The 24,244-nt window shown below is 36.8% G+C and overlaps 2 protein-coding genes across 2 annotated transcripts; one reads left to right on the top strand and one right to left on the bottom strand.

Annotated features, from left to right (window-relative positions):
• Nucleotides 1-732: 732 nt before the first annotated feature.
• Nucleotides 733-13,218, bottom strand: LOC125663429 (uncharacterized). Its single transcript, XM_056147753.1, has 4 exons — nucleotides 13,168-13,218; nucleotides 7,810-8,091; nucleotides 7,565-7,595; nucleotides 733-1,019 (listed from the first exon to the last, which is right to left on the bottom strand). Exons 1-4 carry the CDS (start codon nucleotides 13,216-13,218, stop codon nucleotides 733-735), a joined length of 651 nt encoding a protein of 216 aa, XP_056003728.1.
• LOC125662505 (uncharacterized) lies at nucleotides 12,716-16,023 on the top strand. Its single transcript, XM_048894749.2, has 2 exons — nucleotides 12,716-12,878; nucleotides 14,591-16,023. Exon 2 carries the CDS (start codon nucleotides 14,618-14,620, stop codon nucleotides 15,917-15,919), a length of 1,302 nt encoding a protein of 433 aa, XP_048750706.2. The 5' UTR covers nucleotides 12,716-12,878; nucleotides 14,591-14,617; the 3' UTR covers nucleotides 15,920-16,023.
• The last annotated feature ends 8,221 nt before the right edge of the window (nucleotides 16,024-24,244 follow it).

Here is a 24,244-nt window from a genome sequence, read left to right on the forward strand (position 1 = left end):
GAGACTGGTGAAACCCCATACACCATCAACTTGTTGTTGATTTAAAAAACAAAGAGTATGCAAAAGAAGAAATTGCGTTGAGGGACATAAGCACCAAATGCAAGCAATAACGGGGTATTGTTTTATGGATATGTTAAGCTGACAGTGGAAAGAAATCTTGGCGTCTGTCCTTAAGTTAGGCTATTATTTTGCCATTAGCAACTATCATCAATATTTATGTTAAGCAGCAGCAGCTATTGTATACATTTCAACGTATTGGTACGCAAGAGCTTGTTCTGTGTATGATCAGTTGTTTTTTTTTAATCGTGATATGCTAATGACAAAAAGGTTGATGATGCAGAGGTTTCATTATTTTCCTTTAACGTCAGCATTTCGCAAATTCCACGGTCGTTATAACGATCTAGTTTGCCAATACAACCTTTTATTGGTTCAAATGCTGTCTGACATGCTCCATACCGATTGTTAGACCGTTCTTGGCGCAAAGATTTTGACTAAGGACAAATCCTTTTACATAATCAAGACATAGGCCTCACGACGCATATGACCGACCAACAGTGTATGTTTACCCCTTCTTAGCACCTGATCCAACCGTTAGTATATCAAGGGTTTCATGTTTGCCAAACTCTCTATTTTGTATTGCTTATATGAATTATGAGATTGATCATGGATCGTTATCTTCACATTTCATTATGGAAAGGGAATTGATACACTCAGAGTATGTAGAAGAATGTCTTAAATGATTAGGATGAGCAATTCATCAGTTGTGATTAACTTTGAAACACAAGAGACATTACATGGCAGTATCTTTCGTAACGTACCACAGCAGTCTTGCCTGGCGTAGATCAATACACTCAGAATATCAAACAACCCTTGGAGATCTATTTTGAGCCAGGGATTCTGTTCACTTCTTGAGTGGGAAAGGTCAATCAAACGACACAGAACGACACCGTCCACTGCATTTCTTGGCAATTGATAGTTGTTAATGGTAGAGCTCATGGATGTCGGCTTTCCAACTGCAACTACAAAATAAAGAATTAAAGATCTTTTTTTCTTTCTTTACCGTAAAGGTATCTCGAACTAGAAATAATTATGATAAAGCATGTAGTACTATAAAGCAGTGGATGAGGTAAGTTTGGCAATTCAATAAGTTCATAATGGTTTAATTTCAAATAGTATGTAAAGATTTCAGTTGGGTGTGTTTTTTTTTTCTTTCGGTTTGTGTGTGTGTGTGTGTGTGTGTGTGTGTGTGTGTGTGTGTGTGTGTGTGTGTGTGTGTGTGTGTGTGTGTGTTTTAATTGGTGCTGTTGTGTTTATAGTGAATCGGGAAAACTTTTGAGACTAACATTTACAGCTGCTCGTAAAAAAAAGTATCTTCCGAAAAATTGTAGAAAAATTTATTCGGGGTTATGAACCCCGTTCCTTGGTTGCTGTTTTTCTTTATTGTGTTTAAAGTGCTTCCTGTAATAAATCTCATGCAATATGAATGTCGGTGGAATTTGACTCAATTAAAGATAGTAAAAATGAACCCGTCCATATGTCGAAATGAATTCAATAGAATCGTCAATATTAATCACATCTGATTGCAACCTGTGGAAATTCAAATAATGATAAGGTTACGTAAACGTAAATTACTGGTATAATATATTTATTATAATAATTCGTCTCAACTGATTATAACTCAATTTAAATACTGATTGGTTACTTTCACCTCACCTAATTGCTTAATACATACGGATTATGAATCCACCCCTTGTAGATTTGAAATTATTGTGTGTTTTTTTGCTACTGGTAACTGATATCGAGCAGCAAGCAAGACTGAAAGCTGTGTTTAAATTATCTAAGGGGAAAATAAATTTGGTTAGTGCTACCTTAACCCTGATTGCTACTTGTCATTTCTTGTCATTTTTATTGAATACATTATGTACAACATTTGTGAACATTCACGTTACCAAAGAAGTAGGAACAGAAAGCATGTATTTTCATATCATCAAAATATCTCGAGCTAAAACCTACCTGCTATGCATGCAGTACTATTAAGGCAACATCGGTATGAAAACATTTATAAAATACAGAATATATTTGGAAATTTGAAAGAACAATTTGAAGTACTCTGGATTATTGTGTCTGTCTTGTTTGGTATGAAGTCAGTATTTCGCTAATTCTATGCTCGTAATAAAGATACATTTGCTAATACAACCTTTCATTGGGTCAATTGCTGTATGACGTGTTTCATACCGATTTTAGGCTGTTCTTACAACACTGACTTTGTCTTTGGATGGTAGGTTACCTGGTCACTATATAGGGCTCACGGTGGGTGTGACAGGTCGACAGGTGGTGACATAACATGAGGTTTGACATAACTTGAAGACGGATTGGAAATTCATGACAGAGGGTTCGCACATCCAGGACTACGGCAGTTTGACGAATTGGGATATTAGAGAGTTATGAAAACACATTACGTCATAGAGGTACATGTATTTATGACGTAACAGGGGGTTATAACAGTGACGAAGGTGACAATGTTGCAGAAGAGTTAAATAGGGTGAGGGTGTACGATACAGGGTTGGTAGCTCTGTGTGGTTGGGATATTGTTCTCGTTCGTGTTGAAGGGAGATGGTGTGATAGATGGAGTGCGGAGGAGAGTGTGTTGTGATTTGCGAGCAAGAGAAAGAGGCTCCTTGTATATATGCGTCTCGTTATGTGTGTATGTAAGGGACAGCGAGGTGTGTGTGAGTGATGGTGTTTATATATGTATGGCAGATAGTAAAATAAATTTACTTCTGTACAAACATTTATACCGAATGTTCTTCTGGTTTTGTTTCTGAGTCAAGTTTCCTATTAAGACATAGAGTAAATTATGCTGTTTTTCAGAATATATCACTTATAAAATGATAGTTTATTCCAAATACCAAAAAGGTGATATTGAGATGAATTCGCAACGTACTCTTTATATTAGATACATTTCAATTTTTGATTATGAATGGATTTTATAGCAAAATCATGTATATATCTGTTTAACACACTCAATTAATCAGATAACAAATCTGTATATTCTTTATTTATCGAAGTTCGCGGTACATTGGTTATGCAAATTAAACACAGGTGCTCGAGAGACATCTAGATGTAACTGTTTGTAATTGATGAGAAATTGCATTGATGATTACCAAACATCATATAAAATTCAGTGAGCCAACATCATCATTTAAAAATATGAATGTACACTGAGAAATTCATTCATAATGCATCTTTATCTAATTTCCCCACAATAAAGAACTCTGGGGAAAGGAAACATCATGAAATACTTTTTTTTAAAATAAATATTTCATTTTTTTTTTTCAAATTACATTTCTGCACCATCAAAACTTTACATGAATAAATCTTAAGAACATTTTTGTTACTTTCCCTGATTTTACGTTTGCATTTTGATACACTTATTCAAATCAGGGTGAAACCAATTATTTCACACACATTCAATCTTAAATTGACACCTCTATATATTACACGAGCTTTATTTTCTACAATGTTGGGCGTTTCAAAACGACACTACTACTGACAAAGCTACTGACAAACAGGGATTTCAACAGTCTCGATTGAAGTCAGCATTTCGCAAATTCTATGGTCGTTATAACGATCTAGTTCGTCAATACAACCTCACATTGGGTCAAATGCTGTCTGACGTGTTTCATACCGATTGTTAAGCCGTTCTTGGCACACTGATTTTGACTGCAGATTACTCCGTTTACCTGATCAGGATATGGGGCTCGCGGCGGGTGTGACCGGTCAACAGGGGATACTTACTCCTCCTAGGCACCTGATCCCACCTCTGGTGTGTCCAGGGGTCCGTGTTTGCCCAACTATCTATTTTGTATTGCTTGTGGGAGTTATGAGATTGATCACTGTTCGTTATCTTCACCTTGCATCTATATGAAATGTTGTTACCGTCAAAGTGGGCGATGTGATCATTTTGATATAGGATTTCCCGTTGAATACATAACTGCTAGTATTGAAAATTAAAAAGAACATATTTCTTGGCACTGGTTTTGACTGCGAATAACACCGTTGACCTGATCACCCACAGGTGTATGGGGTCGGCACGGGTGATTACTCCTCCTAGGCACCTGACCCCACCTCTGGTATGTCCAAGGGTCCGTGTTTACGTAACACTCCATTTTGTATTCATAATATACTTTAATACACTCTTCCTTATTTTCGCCTTTCATCTTACAATAATTTATTAAATATTTTGTATGTTGATGAATTTTCTTGACAGTCCAGATTTTTACCGAAACTGTAAGGTATTTTTTTAAAAATTATCATGGTGTTATTTCCTTTGACCGTGAATAGTGTATGAAAAGGATGCTATATAAATGAAAGGCAAAGACAACGAACAGTGATCAATCTCATAACTCCTATAAGCAATACAAAATAGATAGTTATGCAAATACGGTGGGATTAGATGCCTAGGAGGAGTAAACATCCCCTGTCGACCGGCCACACCCGCCGTGAGCCTTATATCCTGATGAGGTAAACGGAGTTATGATGGTATCATTATTTCTATTTCTTTTTCTATCCAATGACTGTTGGTTTTGATATTTTTATTTCATATGGCAATGATGAAATTGCTGTTTCTTATCACTTTTCCAATCAAAACTTGATTGAATATATCGTAAAGCGTTTTTATTTCCACGGGTTATTGTAATCAAGTATCTAAGCGGTGTGATATAATTGGCTTCTATATGAGATGAAACAAACATGTTGCCGTCGCCTTTAACTCCACCTTTAGATATATCGACGGTGTTTTGTATACTAGCAAAAATTATTTTCATTCATATGTATGCAAAGTGAAGATAACGAACAGTGATCAATCTCATAACACCTATAAACAATACAAAATAGATAGTTGGGCAAACACGGACCCCTGGACACACCAGAGGTGGGATCAGGTGCCTAGGAGGAGTAAGCATCCCCTGTTGACCGGTCAAACCCGCCGTGAGCCCTATGTTCGATATATCCAAGTGATAACGAGATTAAAGACACCATGAAGTCATCCACATCTGCTTCGTACTTAGATGTTTCTTTGAAAATGGATGTTAACGGCAAACTAACAACTTCATTTTATGACAAACGGTATGCCCTCAGCGTCCTCATTGTCGACTTCCCAAATTTATCTCTCAATAGCCCATTATTGCCTGCATATCATATTTAAATATTTCGACCGATTCGATACATAAGAGCTTTTTCTGCTTATGATCATGTTTTAAATCGAGACAGGCTGCTGACAAAGAATTAATATTAGAGTGGTTGAAACTGTTTAGTTTAAAGTCAGTATTTCGCAAATACTTTGGTCGTTATAACGATCTAGTATTTCAATACAGCGTTGCTGTCAATCCTTCAAATGCTGCCTATTTTTTTCTATTAATATTGTTAGGCCGTTCTTTATTCTGTGATTTCGACTACAGATAACCCCTGGTCGAAATATAAGGCTCACGACGGGTGTGATCGGTTAACAGCGAGTGCGTACTCCCACCAGTCATCTGGTCCCAAGTATAGTATATTCTAGGGTCTTTGTTTGCCTTACTTTAATTCCTACATTCTTTATAACACTTTTGAGATTGATCATTGTTGATATTTTCACTTATTCCCATCTAAAATAATGAATTAGAGGTCAATTCTCATCCCATTAGGCATGTAATATTTTACAATTATTTGATTGTTTTGGCATGGTGCTAGAAACTGATATAAACGAAAACATACTTATATTGCCGAGAGGGAATTTACAGTGCATTCTGCATATGCTTCATACTTAGATATTTTATTGAAAGTGGACATTAACGGCAAACTGACAACTCAACTGTATGACAAACGGGATGATTTCAGCTTCTCAATCGTCAATTTCCCATATTTATGTAGCAATATTCCATTATCACCTACATATGGTGTTTATATCTTTCAACTGATTCGATGCGTAAGAGCTTTTCCTGCGTATAGTCAATTTTTAAATCGAGACAAGCTACTGACAAACATATTGATGTTACAGGGGTTTCAACAGTCTCGATTGAAGGCAGCATTTTGCAAACTATATGGTCGTTATAGTTTGTCAATACAACTTATCATTGGGTTATATGCTGTCTGACATGGTTCATACCGATTGTTAGGCAGTTCCTGGGACACTGATTTTGACTACGGATCAATCCGTTTACCTGATCAGGGCTCACGGTGGGTGTGACCGGTCGACAAGCAATGCTTATTCCTCCTAGGCACCTGACCACACCTCTGGTGTGTCCAGGAGTCCGTGTTTTCCAAACTATCTATTTTGTATTGCTTAGAGGAGTTATGAGATTGATCACTGTTCGTTATCTTCACCTTTCATTCAAGAGACCTATCGTGGTAGCTCTATGGTAATGAAGTTTGCTTCGTGATCGGCAGTATTGGCTTTGAGCCCCGCTAGTTTGCGTGAAATACAGGCATCTCAATGTGTGTGGATATCGTTAAAGGTCGTAAAAAGACAAATATTCATAGATAAATATTTGTATTTACCCTTTAATCCGTTGATAAAATATATTATAGAGTTTTGAGGGACAATTTCTTAAAAAGACCGAACAACTATAAATATATTAAGCGTATGAACACTGTCAAACATGTCGTCTGTATCTAACATTTCGGCCCATAGGAACCTGTGATTTTGTGATAACGATCGTAGGAGTTTATACCATACCACCTCCTGATAAAATGAGCATTACCTTTTATTAAGGAACCCCTACTATTATTATTACAGACTAACTTAGCAGTTCCTGTGTTCGACATAATATAAACGGTGCCACTTCCCGTCTGGGACCCCATTCTATGCCAAAGAAATTAACCTTGTCTATTATGTAATATCACCAAAGAAGCACACGGAATTGATCCAAGTAAGGGATTCTTCAATAATTCTTGTTTTAGTAATTTTTCTTTCAATTTCTTGAAGTAGCAAGGCTGACTAGCACATACAGTAATTATATATAAGCTGTTAGCAATTAGATAGATTCGAAAAGCTATGAAATGTTTAAACTGAATTCAAATTATGCAAGTTTATAAATAAGTTGATGTTTTAGAAAGTTAATTGAAAATCAATCCAAAAATGTGATTCCAGATTTTCCAGAATTTCACATTCTTTTTCTGTTACTTTATGGCATCACATTCTCTTTACAGGGGGTGTTTACACCTCCTAGGCATTTGATCCCACCTTTGGTGTGTTCAGGGGTCCGTGTTTGCCCAACTATCTACTTTGTATTGCTTATAGGAGTTATGAGATAGATGAATGGTCGTTATCTTCAACTTTCAATTTCCAAAGTTGTTCCTCTACTTACCCAGAAAATTAGGCAGGATATTTATGATATAAATGAAAAATGCACACATTAAGGGAGTTTTGAAAAAATGTAAATATCAGCGAATATTTATCATATTTCAAATGCGAGTTATTCAATGTATATACAAATAGAGTTGCAGTTATGAGACCACACCTTTCAAAAATGATAATCCATTGCTCAAATATACATTGAATGATATAACAGAAAACAGCACTCACCATTTACATATCTTTTATGGTTATCATCCACCTGATTAAAGAAATATATAACAAGAATAATAATATTTCTTCGTTTTTATTCCCAATATAAATAAAAAAATATATCTTTGTTCTAACTTTATTTATCTCTATTAATTCAACAGATATGCTTTTTTCAAACCAATTACCACTTTACATGCTAATAAACTGTGCTAATCTATCGGCATTTATATGACGATATTTGACCGCTAGAATGAAACATTTACCATCTGAAAATATCCACAGTCCGCTAGGTTCTTGTTAGCCATTTCTTGTCCGAGCTTCTTCCAACCACAGCAAGCTCTGCACTGATACAGATGTTCCTGAATTTGACAGATCTCCAGTCCTATGCATCGTCGATCTCCTCCACATTGAGTTTTACAGGAAACTGCAGCTGAAATAAATGTGGGTCTTTCGATCGCAAAAAGAATACTCAGTTCATTCGACAAAGACCCCAAAAACTCACGATTAAGATAACTTTCTTTTAACTGAGCGTCAACATAGCCCAGCTTAAAACATAAGCAAAACAAGAAGAATGAAAAAGAACAGGTCTCCATCTCGACCACAGTGTTAGAGTGTGAGATGTTACTCCAATTTGGCACATTGATTTTTCCACGAATGATGACTGTTGTGCATTAACAAGAATTCGTACTGGATGCTGTTGGTTTGTGCACAGTGTTGGTATAGCTGGAGATAATCAATGTGCATACAAATTAAGGCACATGAGCTTATCAAAACAGTTTAAGAATATTTATACAATACTACCTATCTTTGTAATAACAAAGAAGGTAACTGATTGGTCTATGTAAAATCACCTTACAGCCATGAATCGTGAGTTAAACAAGTTACCGGAGGTCTCAAAATATAACCAGTCTTCTGGGGGTCTCACTATATAACCAGTTTTCAGAAGGTCACTATATAACCAGCCTTCTGTGAGTCACTATATAACCAGTCTTCTGTGGGTCGCACTATATAACCAGTTTTCTGTGATTCACTATATAACCAGTCTTATGTGTTTCACTATATAACCAGTTTTCTGTGATTCATTATATAACCAGTCTTATGTGATTCACAATATAACCAGTATTCTGTGATTCTTCTGTGAGTCACTATATAACCAGTCTTCTGTGGATCACTATATAACCAGTCTTCTGTGATTCACTATATACCAATGTTCTGTGAGTCACTATATAACCAGTATTCTGTGGGTCGTACTATATAACCAGTTCTCTGTGATTCACTATATAACCAGTCTTATGTGATTCACTATATAACCAGTCTTATGTGATTCACTATATAACCAGTATTCTGTGAGTCACTATATAACCAGTATTCTGTGGGTTGCACTATATAACCAGTCTTCTACATCTTTAGTGATGAATCTACAAAATATTTGTTTCATGTTCCAAACCGACAGGACGGTGTTGAATGGGGAGTCCCAGTCAGATGAGGGTCCAGACGTAATATGTGTGAAGTCGAGCGCTAAAGTCATGATATGGGTGCGATAGGAATTCAGGGTTTGTCCAACCTTCACATTGTTCCAGCAGGTAAAACTATCAATGCTGATTATTTTATGCATAACATTCTTCAAAATGAACTAAAACCTGCTCTGAATCGACAGAAAAAGGGTGGTAGGATTGACGAACGAAAGTTGGTTCAATATCCAGGACACGCTACGGTGTTTTTTTTTTTCAAGATGGAGCGACATCTCACACTGCCCTCCTAACACAGAACTGGTGTGAAAATAATTTACCAAACTTTATTTCGAAATAAGTATGGTCAGTCAATTCCCCAGACTCCCACCTCTGGTGTGTCCAGGGGTCCGTGTTTGCCCAACTATCTATTTTGTATTGCTTGTAGGAGTTACGAGATTGATCATTGTTCGTTATCTTCACCTTGCACCTAAACTGTATAGAAAATCTTTTGAGTATTCTGAAGAACGAGGCGTACAAGAATCCGCGCCCAACAACAATGTGCCAACTACGCCGCCGAATTCAATACACATCGAGGGAGATACCTCAGAAACATTTGATTTCTTTAATTCATTCAATACCAAACAGAATTGAAAATATATTGAAAAACAAAGGTGGACTGTCCGGTTATTAAAAACATAAAAACCAGTATATGAGTTCTTTATAAATAAGTTTAGGCATGATGTGAATCATGGAACGAACTTTCTTAACACCCTTTATAACCATTCTTCCGGAGGAACTCTCACTACATAACGACGAGCAACGGGGTTTGTCTAAAATTCCAAAGAAGTGGGGACAAGTAAGAATTAAATTCTGGCAACACTATCTTAACTTTTGAAGGACAGAAAATGAAATTTGATGTATGTATTTCAAATATTAGAAAAATTAAAATGCTAAATATAATGTTATTTCAAAGGAAAACTAGCAGTTTAAACGTTGTGTTAAAATGTTCAATACTGTCAGAAATTAAAAGCCCGCTCAGACACGATAAGTATTAGGATGGTTTTAAATTAGAATTTTAATATATAGTGGTAGCAAATTTCGATGTACAAAGTCTACCTTATTAAATCGCCCGTCTCTGTATGTTGTGTCTCAATGGTTAACAACCACAGTTGCTTGTACTCTCTCTCTCTCTCTCTCTCTCTCTCTCTCTCTCTCTCTCTCTCTCTCTCTCTCTCTCCATGTACCCTGCATTCATTTTAGTTCAATTCCTCGGGTACTTGACGAATAATTTTCAAAAAAAAAAATAGTTTAGGAAGAATTTTTCCCTTCACTTTTAATTAAAAAAAATTCCGGATAGAAACATTAAACATTATGGTTTCAATGTCATCACTGATTATAGTAAATGAACATTTAAGTCGTTCCTTTATTGTAAATTGATAATTGTTCGCTCCCGTAAAAATGCCCAGTGCAGCAGAGTTTGACTTCGGAGTTCAGGATGCTAAAACGATGTATGTTTACATTACCAAGACTTTCTGTGACATAAGACCTCCCAGTTCACCGACAGATGGTTTTTGACAAAGATCGAGAATCGAACCCACATATCCCTTTTCCAAGACAACTCCACACCAACATTAGTATGCATATTGATTGATCACTGTTGAATCTAATGGAGAGTTGAAACATTCGACTGAACAGAAAACAACCAATACATTAGTGCCTGAGGGACATTGCTTGACAAACAAAAACAAAAACTTTCATATATATCAGCAATTTTCGTCCTCATCAACATCTCTTTTGTTTGATATAATCAGTGATTTTCTTATCAGTTCTGACAGGCCTGAATTTTAGTGGTGGATACGTCTTTTAACACGGCTGCAAAAAGTGGGCGGGGTGTTAGCATTGGCATGAGAATTCGCTGCCTTATATTTCTATAGTATTTATAGCTCAAATTGCACCTTATGAATTTTTTTTAAAATTCCCTCTTTTCATTGACAAAGCCTGAGGACATACTATGCGTACATTACATCTTAACACAGTCTAAATAAAATTCTTTGATCCGCTACCGTAGCGATCTATGTGAACGGATGAAAGTCGCATTGGTATATAGGCTACTCGGTTCAATAACTGAGTCATGAACATGCTGAGGGTTTTCATCGGTAGACAAAATGTTAATTTCCGCTTAGTTTTTATTCATCAACAACAAGACAGTCAATGTTGATACGATACGTATCCAAGTGGTCAAGGTGGTTGGACGAAATGAAATATACATTCACAATACACACACGCGCTATCAATGTTCTGTCAAAATAAAGCATGCATTTACATGCAATAGATTCCGCACGTATTTGAAGTATGGACATTACTTAACACCCCCTTGATATTTTTGCAGTGATGATTTAGATGAAAACATGTCAATTCCCTGCCTATCTCACCCCCCCCCCCCCCCATTAGATTTAGGTAATTTACATTGTTGTGAGCGTTAGAGATTTGCCTTCTACCGTTATAATAAAATACATAGGCACCCGGGGTGCGTTTTACCAAAGAACTTACGACTTACCACCAACTTCAGAGACAGGAATTTTCTCATATTGTACGACAATTCACTCCAATTTAAAATAATGAAACAAGATGCTGAAAATTCAATCTCAGAAACGTTTTAATTCATTCATTTAAATCAATAACTGTGTAATACAATTTAAGACTTTGTGACTTTGTCGTAAGTTGTTTTGTAAAACGGGCCTCCGAAGTATCGATATTGATTACCCCCGATCATTGCTTATAGTAATTGGCCACTTGTGAGTATTACAAAATTTAGTTGAGAAACCCAAGAAAGGGAAGGAGAGAGAGATATATATACCACTTATTCCAAATCGCTCTTTCTAATTCTAAAATTTTAAATCTACATGAACCAGTAAGCATAATCACCGATAACTTGGACTCGCACGTGTTGATTTTGGTTTCTTTGTGTGCGAGATACAGAGGATTATGGGTAGTAAGGCTTTTAGCAATTGTCTTGTTTCTGACTCTGATATCTTTCAATATAACATATCCGTGTATCGTGATTTTCCGCGCTTGGGCGAATATTCATCTAGTAAAGAATAAACGCCACAATTAGGGGTAAAATAGAAAAAAAAAATGTTACAGAATATGTGAAGTTTTCTTCAAAATTATTAGAAAAGAACAATAGTATCCGCGTAACATGTAAGCATTAACAGGGCTCGTGACGTATTGTGAAAATGAAAAGGTAGGTGTGTCATATATCGACCTATCTCATTAGGTTATCTGAGCTGAAGGCTAAGGTAAGCTATTTTTATTGCCGTTTGGTTGTCATCTGTCTGTCCGTCAATATGTCCTTAAACTTTTCACATTTTCATCAATTTCTCCAGAAACACCAAGTTTGTGCAATTGATGGTCTCTGGGGGTAGGGTGGGGCCACATTACGGGATAACAGTTTTATATCCTGATATTTGTTTCAAATAGCCCTGCACTGATTGAGCAGGTAGCAGTAGACACTATTCTGGGTTATATTACTTATCATTTGGGATGTTTCCACAATCCACCTAACACTCATCAACAAGATATCAGGGTTAATCTCCATGACTTATTCTACCTATCATTTAGTTATCAGTTTGTGATATGTCGGTCAGACTGGGTACGTGACGAACATGGGCACGCATTTTCCTTTATCATAAATACAGCTATCTTTATATTAGGTCATTTTCTAAAGCTTAAAAGTATAGTGTTGACGTCGTGCTGGTAAGCCATACATGAAAATAATCATCAAGTGAAGTTGTAAAATTAAACCGTACGTGAAATTATCCAGCCATCATCAAGTAACGTTCTCGGGTTCAAAAGTCCGATTAATGATCCACTTTTTTCAGGTAAGTGTTTTCTGTCATACAATATGAAAATCCATATTGAACGACTTTGAAAGCGTATTGAGAATATTCAACTACTAAAATGTAAATTAGTGTTCACAGCGATGGGGGTACCTAAATCACACCAGATGACACCTGCTTATCACCCCCACCCACCCCCACTTATTCTGAAGTAATAAGTGTTATATATCATTTTTACGAATAGGATATTTTTATATCATTATAAAGGAATACGTCATAAATCATTACGATAAATGTACATCATTTTGATCTGTGGCATCTGGATCCCTACCTTCAAGACAGCCCACATACCTCCAGGCCCCAGCCACTCATTGCGTCCCATGTTGTTAAATTCGAATTTCCGATTTTGTTTCTTCGAATTACTTATTCTAATGGAAAGATAACCATTATACACTGTGTTGTGACAAACATTTTGATCAACACATTATTTATATAGGTCCATGTAATAGCAGAGAAAGTTACTTTATTTTGATAACCAGTGTATTTACTCATTCTTTCTCTGGGTAATTAGATTTGTCTAATACGTTGAATAAAAAGGTTTTACTTTGATTTGTACATGGAATATAAAGATAACGAAAAATGATATATCTCATAAATCACCTATACGATGCACTATCAGCACTACCATTCAGATTAAAAAAAACATAGATTATTCAAATCATGTTTTTGTTATTAAACCTAAATTGAAAAAGAACAGATTAATTAACATTTTGAATGATAACTTTTAGAATTACATATTTAGATTTTTGCATCTTTATATTTCTATGAAGTAGAATTTATTCAAAAACTTCTACGTGAGAAAGAACTTTTCCTGCTGTGGCCTTCAATGAGAAATTTAAATATATCGACGACGTTGAATCTATTAGCAATGCTAATGTTCATCCATATGTCGAATCAATATATCCCTGTGAACTCGAAAATTAAAGACACTACATAGTTGTCCACTTCTGCTTCATACTTTGATATTCTATTGAAAATAGACATCAACGACAAACTAACAACTCACCTTGATGGTAAACAGGTTGATTACAGTTTCCCCACCATTAACTTGCTATATTTATGTAGCAATGCCCCATTATCACCTGCATATAATGTTTATATATCTCAACTGATTCAATACGCAAGATATTGTTCTGCGTATAAGTTTTTAATTCGAGGTAGACTACTGACAAACAAGTTGATGGTGCAGGGATTTCAAGAGTCTCGTTCACTTTTTATGACCGTTATAACAATCTAGTTTGCTAACACAAACTATCATTTGGTCAAATACTGTCTGCTGTGTTTTATACCGATTGTCAGTCCGCTCTTGGTGCACTGAATTTAACTAGGGATAACACCGTTTGCATGATCAAAATATATGTCTTATGGCGGGTGTGACCGGTCGACAAGGGATGCTTACTCCTCCTAGGTATCTTACCCCACCCTGGTATATCCAGGGGTTCGTCTTTGTCCAGTTCCCTGTTTTGTATTCTTTAGGAATTGATCGCTGGTTTTTTTTTTATCTTTACATTTCATTTAAAACCGAGATATTTTACCTATACCATGTGCAGGTAACTGTTGTCTGGTTTGCTAGATTGCGTTTTTGTCATTTAATGCTTTCACAATGTAAATACTTTTTAGTATCAACAGCTGTCGCTTCAAGTTTTTCGTTCAAAACTGATACTAACAACTGAACGTTCATTGCATTATTTTAGAGTATGGATTGATACGACGCTGACGCCATGCATCCCTGGCGCAGTGCCCAGGACGTCCTGTTGTGTAACCTCTGTGACAATACTTCGCTGCAGAGTCATTGTGACCTTTGCCATGTGGATCTATGTCCGGACTGTGTAGAAAAACATATTTCAGATGAGTCAAGAAGACACAACGTTGTGCCATTTCCACACAGAAAGTATACTCCACACTATTCAAACTGTCTGATACATGTCGATGAACAATGCAAACATCACTGTGAAAAATGTGACATTCCTGTCTGTTCTACTTGCGTCTCCTCCGGTATACATGAAAGTCATGATATATCAGACATTTTGAACAAAATCAGCTCTAAAACAGAACGTTTACATTCTAAAGCCCAAGTTGCGTCACCCAGTTTTCCTCCGCAAAAACCAAATAAAGTTCACAACAATGAAATGTTTGGCTCTTTATCACCTTTACCCCTCACCACAAAATATCATAACCGCAGGATGGATACACCAAAAGCATCATCTACTTCAGTTAGACCACTGTCTGAAGAACCGCGACTCATCACCACCATATACACTGGGTATACTCCACGTAGTGTTGCATGTCTCAGTGAAGAAAAAATCTGGACATGTGGTTTTGACAAAGTTATGAAGCTCCTTAACCTCCATGGAAAATTACTGGCATCGATACAAACCGAGTCAGGGTACATACCAGGGGATATAGCAGTGACACGAGACGGAGATCTTGTTTATACTGACAATGAAAATAAATCTGTAAACCTAGTGAAGAATAAACGGATACAAACCGTAATTACACTACAGGGGTGGACGCCTCGTTATGTTTGTAGTACCTCCTCTGGAGATTTCCTGGTCATCATCGTCAGTAATGATGCCACACAATCCCAAGTTGTCCGTTATTCTGGATCCACAGAGAAACAAACCATTCAATTTGATGATCAGGGTCATCCTCTCTATTCACCTGATCGTTACTTTACGAAGTACATCTGTGAGAACAGGAACATGGATATCTGTGTGGCTGACTGGATAGCTAAGGCAGTAGTAGTGGTCAATCAGTCTGGAAAATTTCGATTTAGATACACTGGTCATCCTTCTAATATCGAGCAATCATTTAACCCAGCCGGCATCACTACAGACAGCCAGAGTCACATCTTGACAGCAGATGTTAACCGCATCCACATCCTAGATCAGGATGGACAATTTCTTCTTCACATTGATAAATGTGGTTTGCGCGCTCCATTGGGTTTATGTGTGGACGTCAGAGACAATCTTTTTGTTGCTGAGTATGGCAGTGTGGAAGTGAAGAAATTGCAATATCTATAAACACAGCGTTAATAACAGACCCAGACACCGTGCTCATTTTCATTATTTACACTGTATATAACGCTGTGTACAATGCAGATTACAAATAAAACATTATTGAGTGATTCATTGTTTTATTTAATTAACAAAGAGTGCGATATTTGGTATCAGTACAATACGCATAATGTATATAATGTGTTTCGAAACCATGGTACCAATGTGTGCGATATTTACCATCAATAGAGTGCATATATTATATTGTACAATGTTTTAGAAATCTAAAATCGGTGTGACCAGTCAAAGTCAAAGTCCACTCCTTCCACATCTGGTATGTACAGGTGGTCTTTGGACGGACTTGTTTATTACTAAGTCCGCGTATACCTACCTCCAGGTGGTCTTTGGACGGACTTGTTTATTACTAAGTCCGCGTTTATTCAACTTCAAATTGTGCATTCCTTGGAAGGTATGAGATTGATTACTGTTTGTTAGCTTTACATTTTCATTCAAGAATGATTTACATTCCTGACGTAATGCATATAGAAAATAGTTATTGCTGTATAGCAAATACATGTAAAAAAAAAAAAAAAAAAAAAAAAAAAAAAAAATGTCAGGTTCCCATTAAGTAAGAATCTTGTCAAGTTCATGATTATATAATTCTTTAAAATGTGAAGATAACGAATTGTGATCAATTACATCACAACAACCGTATATCTAAATCAGGTAAAGGGAGTAATTCGTAGTCAAAATTAGTATACAGAGTGTTCCTTATCTGCATCATAGTTAAATGTTTTATTGAACATAAATGTTTGCGGCAAACTAACAACTGAACTGTATGACAAACATTATGACTTCAGATTCTCCATCGCCACCTGCCCATATTTATTTGGTAATATTATTTGCTTTTTCATGCAAAGAACGGTCCAACAATTTGTATGAAACACTTCATAATGCATTCGACCAAATAATTTGAAAATTCAGCATACAGTATACATGCTCTGACGTATGATTTAAGTTTAGAGCCATAAATATTATATGTAAGTTGCAATGAAATATGAACGATGGGGAATCGTATACATGCACACTGTTTGGACCACGGATTACTCCGTTTACCTGATCAGGATATAGAGCTCACCGTGGGTGTGACTAGTCGACAAGGAATGCTTACTCCTCCAAGGCACCTGATCCTACCTCTGGTTAATCCAGCGGTCCATGTTTGTCAACTCTATCTTTGGTTGATCACTGTTCGTTGCCTTCGCCTTTCATAATACACTTGTGGTTTTTTAGAAAATGCTTAAAAGCTACTTTTTTGTATATATTTCTTTGTAAAGATCCGAACTACAATTGTAGCTTCCCTTCGCCTGCCCTGATGTAATCTAAGACATAAATACTGATACATTTTCCTTTGGCAATCGCTCGCCACCTAAAGTCGAGAGTCACGGGTATCTCGGATATGACCTTAAAAGCGGAAGTTCAATGCTGAAACAGACATCTTAACATATCAAAAGACCCTGACCGCTATTACTCTGGGAGCTAAGAAAATGTGTAAATGAAAGTTGAAGATAAAGAACAGTGATCAATTCCATAACTCCTACAAACAAAATACATGCGAGTGTCTTAAACTATAGCTGGTGGGATCTAAATATGAGTGTTAAATTCTCAGAGGGGCATACACAGACAAACTGACAACCAGTACATGTGTAATGGAGGTGTGATTCAATGTTGGAGATCATTCTTCAGCTTTTATCATTATCAAAATTTCCTCTAACTATCTGAATCATTTCTTCGGTATTTTCTCTGATATTTGGGAAGACCAATCACAATTACTTACTTTTATCTTCCTCACCCGAGGATCCGTTGTACCAATATAAACATTGTTTGGACTGACTTGGTCAAAAGTGGACATTTTTCAACAAATGGGAGAGATATCCAAACAATAGAATATAGATGCTGGAGTTGATCTTTGGTGATCAGATGAACAGTCCGTGGAAATTAGTAAAGGCATCACTAATCACATAGCTGACACAATAAGATTAGGTAGTTGGGATGAACGTGTGAACAGAGTTATCTCTCTTTGTTCGACGTTGAAACCTCCAATCTCCCTCTAGAGTTGTCATTCGTTACACTCGCTTGCACCTCTGATATACGGCTCGGAGGTTTTCCAAGATTCTTGTAAACCGGTAAAGTTTGTGAAGTTAAATAGATTTTTACTTTACCGGCAAAGATAATAAATCAATACAAATCAGATGGCATATCAAGTCTTTCGATGACACAAAAAGCATTGAAGTGTATTGAAATGTGGATATTATGTAGTTAAATATGATTGTACATGTGATGGGGAGCAAAAACTACATTTGCTTGTTTCCGCTGATTTTTCTTTAAATTTCATAAACCAGTTCTTAGTTGTATTTCCATTAATTATGAAAAGGTTGATTTACGCGTAGGATAAGATTTCTAAATTTGAGGCGTAAACTTAAGTATGTGTGAATGTAAGGAACGATAACTCGTGTTCGAGATGGTAAAACCTTTAAGCTAAATACCAGACCATACGTTCACATCCATTATATTGTAACAGAGCATAATAGGTTACATGACAAACCCCAGACCCCAACAATTTAATCTATCTCAACACACTCCCCTCATCAATTTCTTCACCTTTCTTCACATTTCACTTCCATTCAATCAGACCGACATGATCTCTACTGAAGTATAGGTGTGGTATCATTGTATGTTACAGTGTAGTGAAATAATGCATGCGCAAAGAAATATACAATTTATAAAACAGGAGCATGAACAATCTACGCTGTTCCAAAATTGAAAGGTGAAGATAACGAACAGTAATCAATCTCATAACTCCTATAGGTAATACAAAATAGAGAGTTAGGCAAACGTGTACCCCTGGACACACCAGAGGTGAGATCAGGAGCCTAGGAGGAGTAAGCATCCCCTGTCGATCAGTCACACCCGCCGTAAGCCCTATATCTTGATCAGGTAAACGGAGTTATCCGCAGCCAAAATCAGTGTGTCAAGAACGGCTTAACAATCGGTATAAAATCACGTCAGACAGCATCTGGCCCAATGAAAAGTTGTATTAGCAAATTAGATCATTATAACGACCATAGAATTTGCGAACTTTTAAAAATATAGTTTGACAGATTTATGGAATTATAAAAGGAATGATTCAATTGCATACAGAGTTAGTCCAACAGGAAAATCTTATGATAATTACATTGCAGCTTGCCATTTTCTCTGTATATATTTTAAATTTTAAACTTTATCATTTATGTCAAATTTGAAATCGGTCGGGATCTAATATTTTTACCACATCAACAATTCGTCATTATCAATTCCTATTGATATCTTTGACAATTAAAACACACACAAAAAAAACAACTAGATATGCTTGACATTACATGTGTAATTAAAAAAAAACGGCGAATATCCAGGAGCCCGTGTTTGCTCAACTTTATTTTGCATTTTATACGAGTTATGAGATGTATTCGAATAGTTATGTTCTCCTTCCATGTAGATGTACATTTATAGTATCAACATGTAGAATGCTGGACAACTCGCCCCCAAGACAACTCGCCCTCAAGACAACTCGCCCCCTCTTAGGACAACTCGCCCTCTCTCAGGACAAGTCGCCCCCTTTCTCTTAAGACAACTCGCCCCCAATATTATATATACATATATTATCACATTTTATTTTGATTTTGTGCGTGTGTGTGTGTGTGTGTGTTTGTTTTACACTTTTAACCCTATAAAGATACGTCTTTTTATTTCATACTTTAACACGAATGGTAAATTCTAATAGAATTATACACAGATTTGATTATTGCATTTCAGAAAAGGGTATATTTTCCATAAATCAATTGGCAAGGAAAATCATATTTACTGATCTTCAGGTAATTGATTAAATGTCTCCAAATACTGAGAAATTTTTTAGGGTTTCTTTTTGGGGGGGGGGTGTGAGTGGTTTTGGTTTTTTTTTTTTTTTTTGGTTTTTTTTTATCGATATAGTATAGGTAGGTGTAAAGGTGAAGCATGAATATTCTGATATATGTAATTATATTTTAATGCGTTTCTCACCTAATTCCCGTTGAAAAATAACAAAACATTCCCATTTTAGAAATTTTATAACGGCTTTGCTTTACGGATTCTTTTTACCCGGGGTGATTCTTTTTACGCGGCGATTTCAAAGTGTAAAGAACTCTGATGATGAGTACCTCATAACGTTTGAAGTAAATTTATAACAGCTTGGGTGAAATCAAACAATTAGATTTGACAACAGACGCAGATTATTGATAGTTATACTACGTCAGCTGTAGACCAAGCTAATACTCTCCCTATACCAAACGCTAACTTGTTTCCGCTGAAATTATATATTTTACATGTACAGAAAAGTGATGATGAATTTACTGAACCCAAACACTGGATTTTCACTAATTTTTTTCGTCTTGCATCAAAAGACACGAAGTTCGGTGTTTATGTGAACACGTCTTATTGTCTGTGATGCACTGTTCGTTATCTTCACCTTGCATGTATATGCTATCTATAAGAAATTCATTAATTTTTGCTAAAACACTTCTTGGACTTAGACCAAAAATAATAATTGTAAACATGTATGATATGAAGGGGGCGAGTTGTCTTGAGGGCGAGTTGTCTTAGGAGCGAGTTGTCCCGATAAGGGGGCGAGTTGTCTTGAGGGCGAGTTGTCTTGGGGGCGAGTTGTCCTGATACCAACATGTAGATGTACATTTATAGTATCAACATGTAGATGTATATTCATAGTATCAACATGTAGATGTTCATTTATAGTATCTACATGTAGATGTACATTTATAGTATCAACTTGTTCTTACTATGGACAGAAATACTTACTACACATGTAAGTGCGCACCAGAACAATATTATACAGAATAATTATCTCTAGTGATATCTTTGTGTTGAAATCCGTTTTTCCCACATCATAAAGTATTTTGATAGTTAAATGAATGTGCATAGCACAGCTCGACCTACTTTGCAGCTATAATTTTACGTACAAAAATAGTTATCATGAACGTGGCAACGGCGACGGGGGTTTCTGTTCCCGACTGTTTTGATAGCGTATACGTACTTGTTGTGTCGGTTACTTTTACACACACGGTCCCATCTACTGTATAGAATGGTTGCACCTTTCCGCTTTCTTTGAATAGTAGTGGTGGATTGTGTTGGAAATGCAAGGTGAAGATAACGAACAGCGATCAATCTCATAACTCCTATAAGCAATACAAAATAGATAGTTGGGCAAACACGGACCCCTGGACACACCAGAGGTGGGATCAGGTGCCTAGGAGGAGTAAGCATCCCCTGTTGACCGGTCACACCCGCCGTGAGTCCCATATCCTGATCAGGTAAACGGATTTATCCGCAGTCAAAATCAGTGTGCCAAGAACGGCTTAACAATCGGTATGAAACATGTCAGACAGCATTTGACCCAATGCGAGATTGTATTGACGAACTAGATCGTTATGTAAAATATCGAAATGTAAAATATAACCGATAAATTGAATTAAAGGATCAACCTTGCACTGCCACTTCACCCACCCCCTTACAAGATTTACATCCGCCCCCTTACAGGATTTACATCCGCCCCCTTACAGGATTTACATTGGCCCCTTACAGGATTTACATCCGCCCCCTAACAGGACTTACATCCGCCCCCTTACAGGATTCACATCCGCCCCCTAACAGGACTTTTATCCGCCCCCTTACAGGACTTACATACGCCCCCTTACAGGATTTACATCCGCCCCTTTACAGGATTTACATCCGCCCCCTTACAGGATTTACATCCGCCCTTTACAGGATTTACATCCGCCCCTTACAGGATTTACATCCGCCCCTTACAGGATTTACATCCGTCCTTACAGGATTTACAGGATTTACATCCGCCCCCTTACAGGATTTCGCCCCCTTACAGGATTTACAATCTAGGACCTTAATATTTTTTTCTTAATTTTGTCCGACAAGAATTTTCATATGATCACGATGTTCACCCCTCCTCTTTACAATTTTAAGTGTATCATTATATTATCTTTGATCATGTATTGATATCGAAGTTGGTTGATTTTTATCTATTCCGAGATATGTATTTGGTCTCCATTTATCACAGACACGAATCTTTGATATGAAATAAAATCTGTATAATTTCTCTAGATGTAAAAGATGTTATTGGGTATTAAACCGTAATTCAAGTATGACATAAAAGCGTAGTGTGGTCCCCCCCAAATGATTAGAAGTTATATGTGTAGTGTGCCCCCCCCCCCAATCATTACAAACTGTGTATGTAGTGTGCCCCCCCCCCCCCCCAATCATTACAAACTGTGTGTGCAGTGTGGTCCCTACCCAAATCATTACAAACTGTGTGTGTAGTGTGGTCCCCAAATCATAACAAACTGTGTGTAGTGTGGTCCCTCCCCCAAATCATTACAAAATGTGTGTGTAGTGTGGTCCCTCCCCCAAATTATTACAAACTGCGTGTGTAGTGTGCCCCCCCCCCCCCCAAAATCATTACAAGCTGTGTGTGTAGTGTGGCCCCCCAAAGCATTACAAGCTGTGTGTGTAGTGTGGCCCCCCAAAGCATTACAAGCTGTGTGTGTAGTGTGCCCCCCCCCCCAATCATTACAAACTGTGTGTGCAGTGTGGTCCCTACCCAAATCATTACAAACTGTGTGTGTAGTGTGGTCCCCCAAATCATAACAAACTGTGTGTGTATTGTGGTCCCTCCCCCAAATCATAACAAACTGTGTGTGTATTGTGGTCCCTCCCCCAAATCATTACAAACTGTGTGTGTAGTGTGGTCCCCCCCCCCAAATCATTACAAACTGTGTGTGTAGTGTCCAACCCCCCAACCCCCAAATCATTACAAGCTGTGTGTGTAGTGTGGCCCCCCAAATCATTACAAGCTGTGTGTGTAGTGTGGCCCCCCAAATCATTACAAGCTGTGTGTAGTGTGGTCCCCTCCCCCAAATCATTAGAAGCTGTGTTTGTCACACTCTATGCGGCTTTAATGAATGTTTGAAAGTATGTTTGAAGGCAACTATAATGTTGAAATATATTGGGATTTTTATTAAAAAAATTGAGAAGACCATAGAAAAATACAACGATAGAATGCCTCAACCATGCGCAGTCTTCTCTGCACCGTAATTCAAAGGTTTTAATAAGGAGTGGATCTGTGGTTCTCTGGTCTATCCCAATGTTTTCACATAGATCTACAGATCTGCAGCTATATCAAGGCGTCTTTTTAAAGCTGTATGACCCGATGTTCATGTATTATTTTTGTACATAATTACTTTAAAGCAGATAAATTAGTTTACAAAGTTATTAACTTTCCCTTAATCACATGGTTGAAAACATCTGCTTGTAAAAGAAAACAGTGCGAATATTATTTAGAAAGTAAATATAGTGGGTACATATATAAATCATCCCATAATAGACGTCACGCGCGTCAGTGGAATCCCAACATGATGTATTAACTCATACGCAACTGTCTAGTTTTAAGGCTGAAAGAGCGTAAAACAACGAATTACTAAGGGGTATTTGATATTTTTATTTCTATTAGACTTATGGTACAGTACTGTTAAAACAAAATACATAGCTTTACACAAATAAGACCACCGATGATCTGAAAGTTTGAACTGGTCACGTGACTGTCACTTGAAATGGCAGAGTGACGCGGTTATTTGTAAACATCGATTTGAAATCAAATTATTTGGGTTAAGACAGGTGAAATAATTTATGATATGTCGTAGTCTCATAACTACATACGTGCGATGATTTAATAGCGTTTTTACGAGATGGAAAAAAATATTGTAATTCGGACCATACAGCTTTAAGACTCCTTCTGCAATTCTCAGCAATATGATCGGTAGAATAAAATCAGATATAGGCAAATCACAGCCGTACCTAACAAACGCCAGGTTCCCAAGAGTTTATTCATTATTTATTTCATGTTAACACATTACCTTATTATTAATATCAAATGCTCATTTCATAAAGTGCAGTTTGGTAAATAGTATGGTTTTTCTTTATCTAATTGTACCACTCAGACATACCTGTCAATCACATCGATAGCGAGGCTATGAACATCACTCAGACATACCTGTCAATCACATCGATAGCGAGGCATGAACATCACTCAGAAAACAAAACAAACGAACCGGTTTTTTACATGATCTACCAAAAGAAATGCCTCGTCATTTCTTTGTTAAGTATGTGAAACCATTGACCCCTCTCCTTTTCTTAATTAAAAATATTATCATTTTGTAATGCACTGATTAAAAAATATGGTTTCAAAACATTAAAAAA

This window comes from Ostrea edulis, chromosome 8 (assembly GCF_947568905.1).
Source record: "Ostrea edulis chromosome 8, xbOstEdul1.1, whole genome shotgun sequence".
NCBI classification, from domain to species: Eukaryota; Metazoa; Mollusca; class Bivalvia; order Ostreida; family Ostreidae; genus Ostrea; species Ostrea edulis.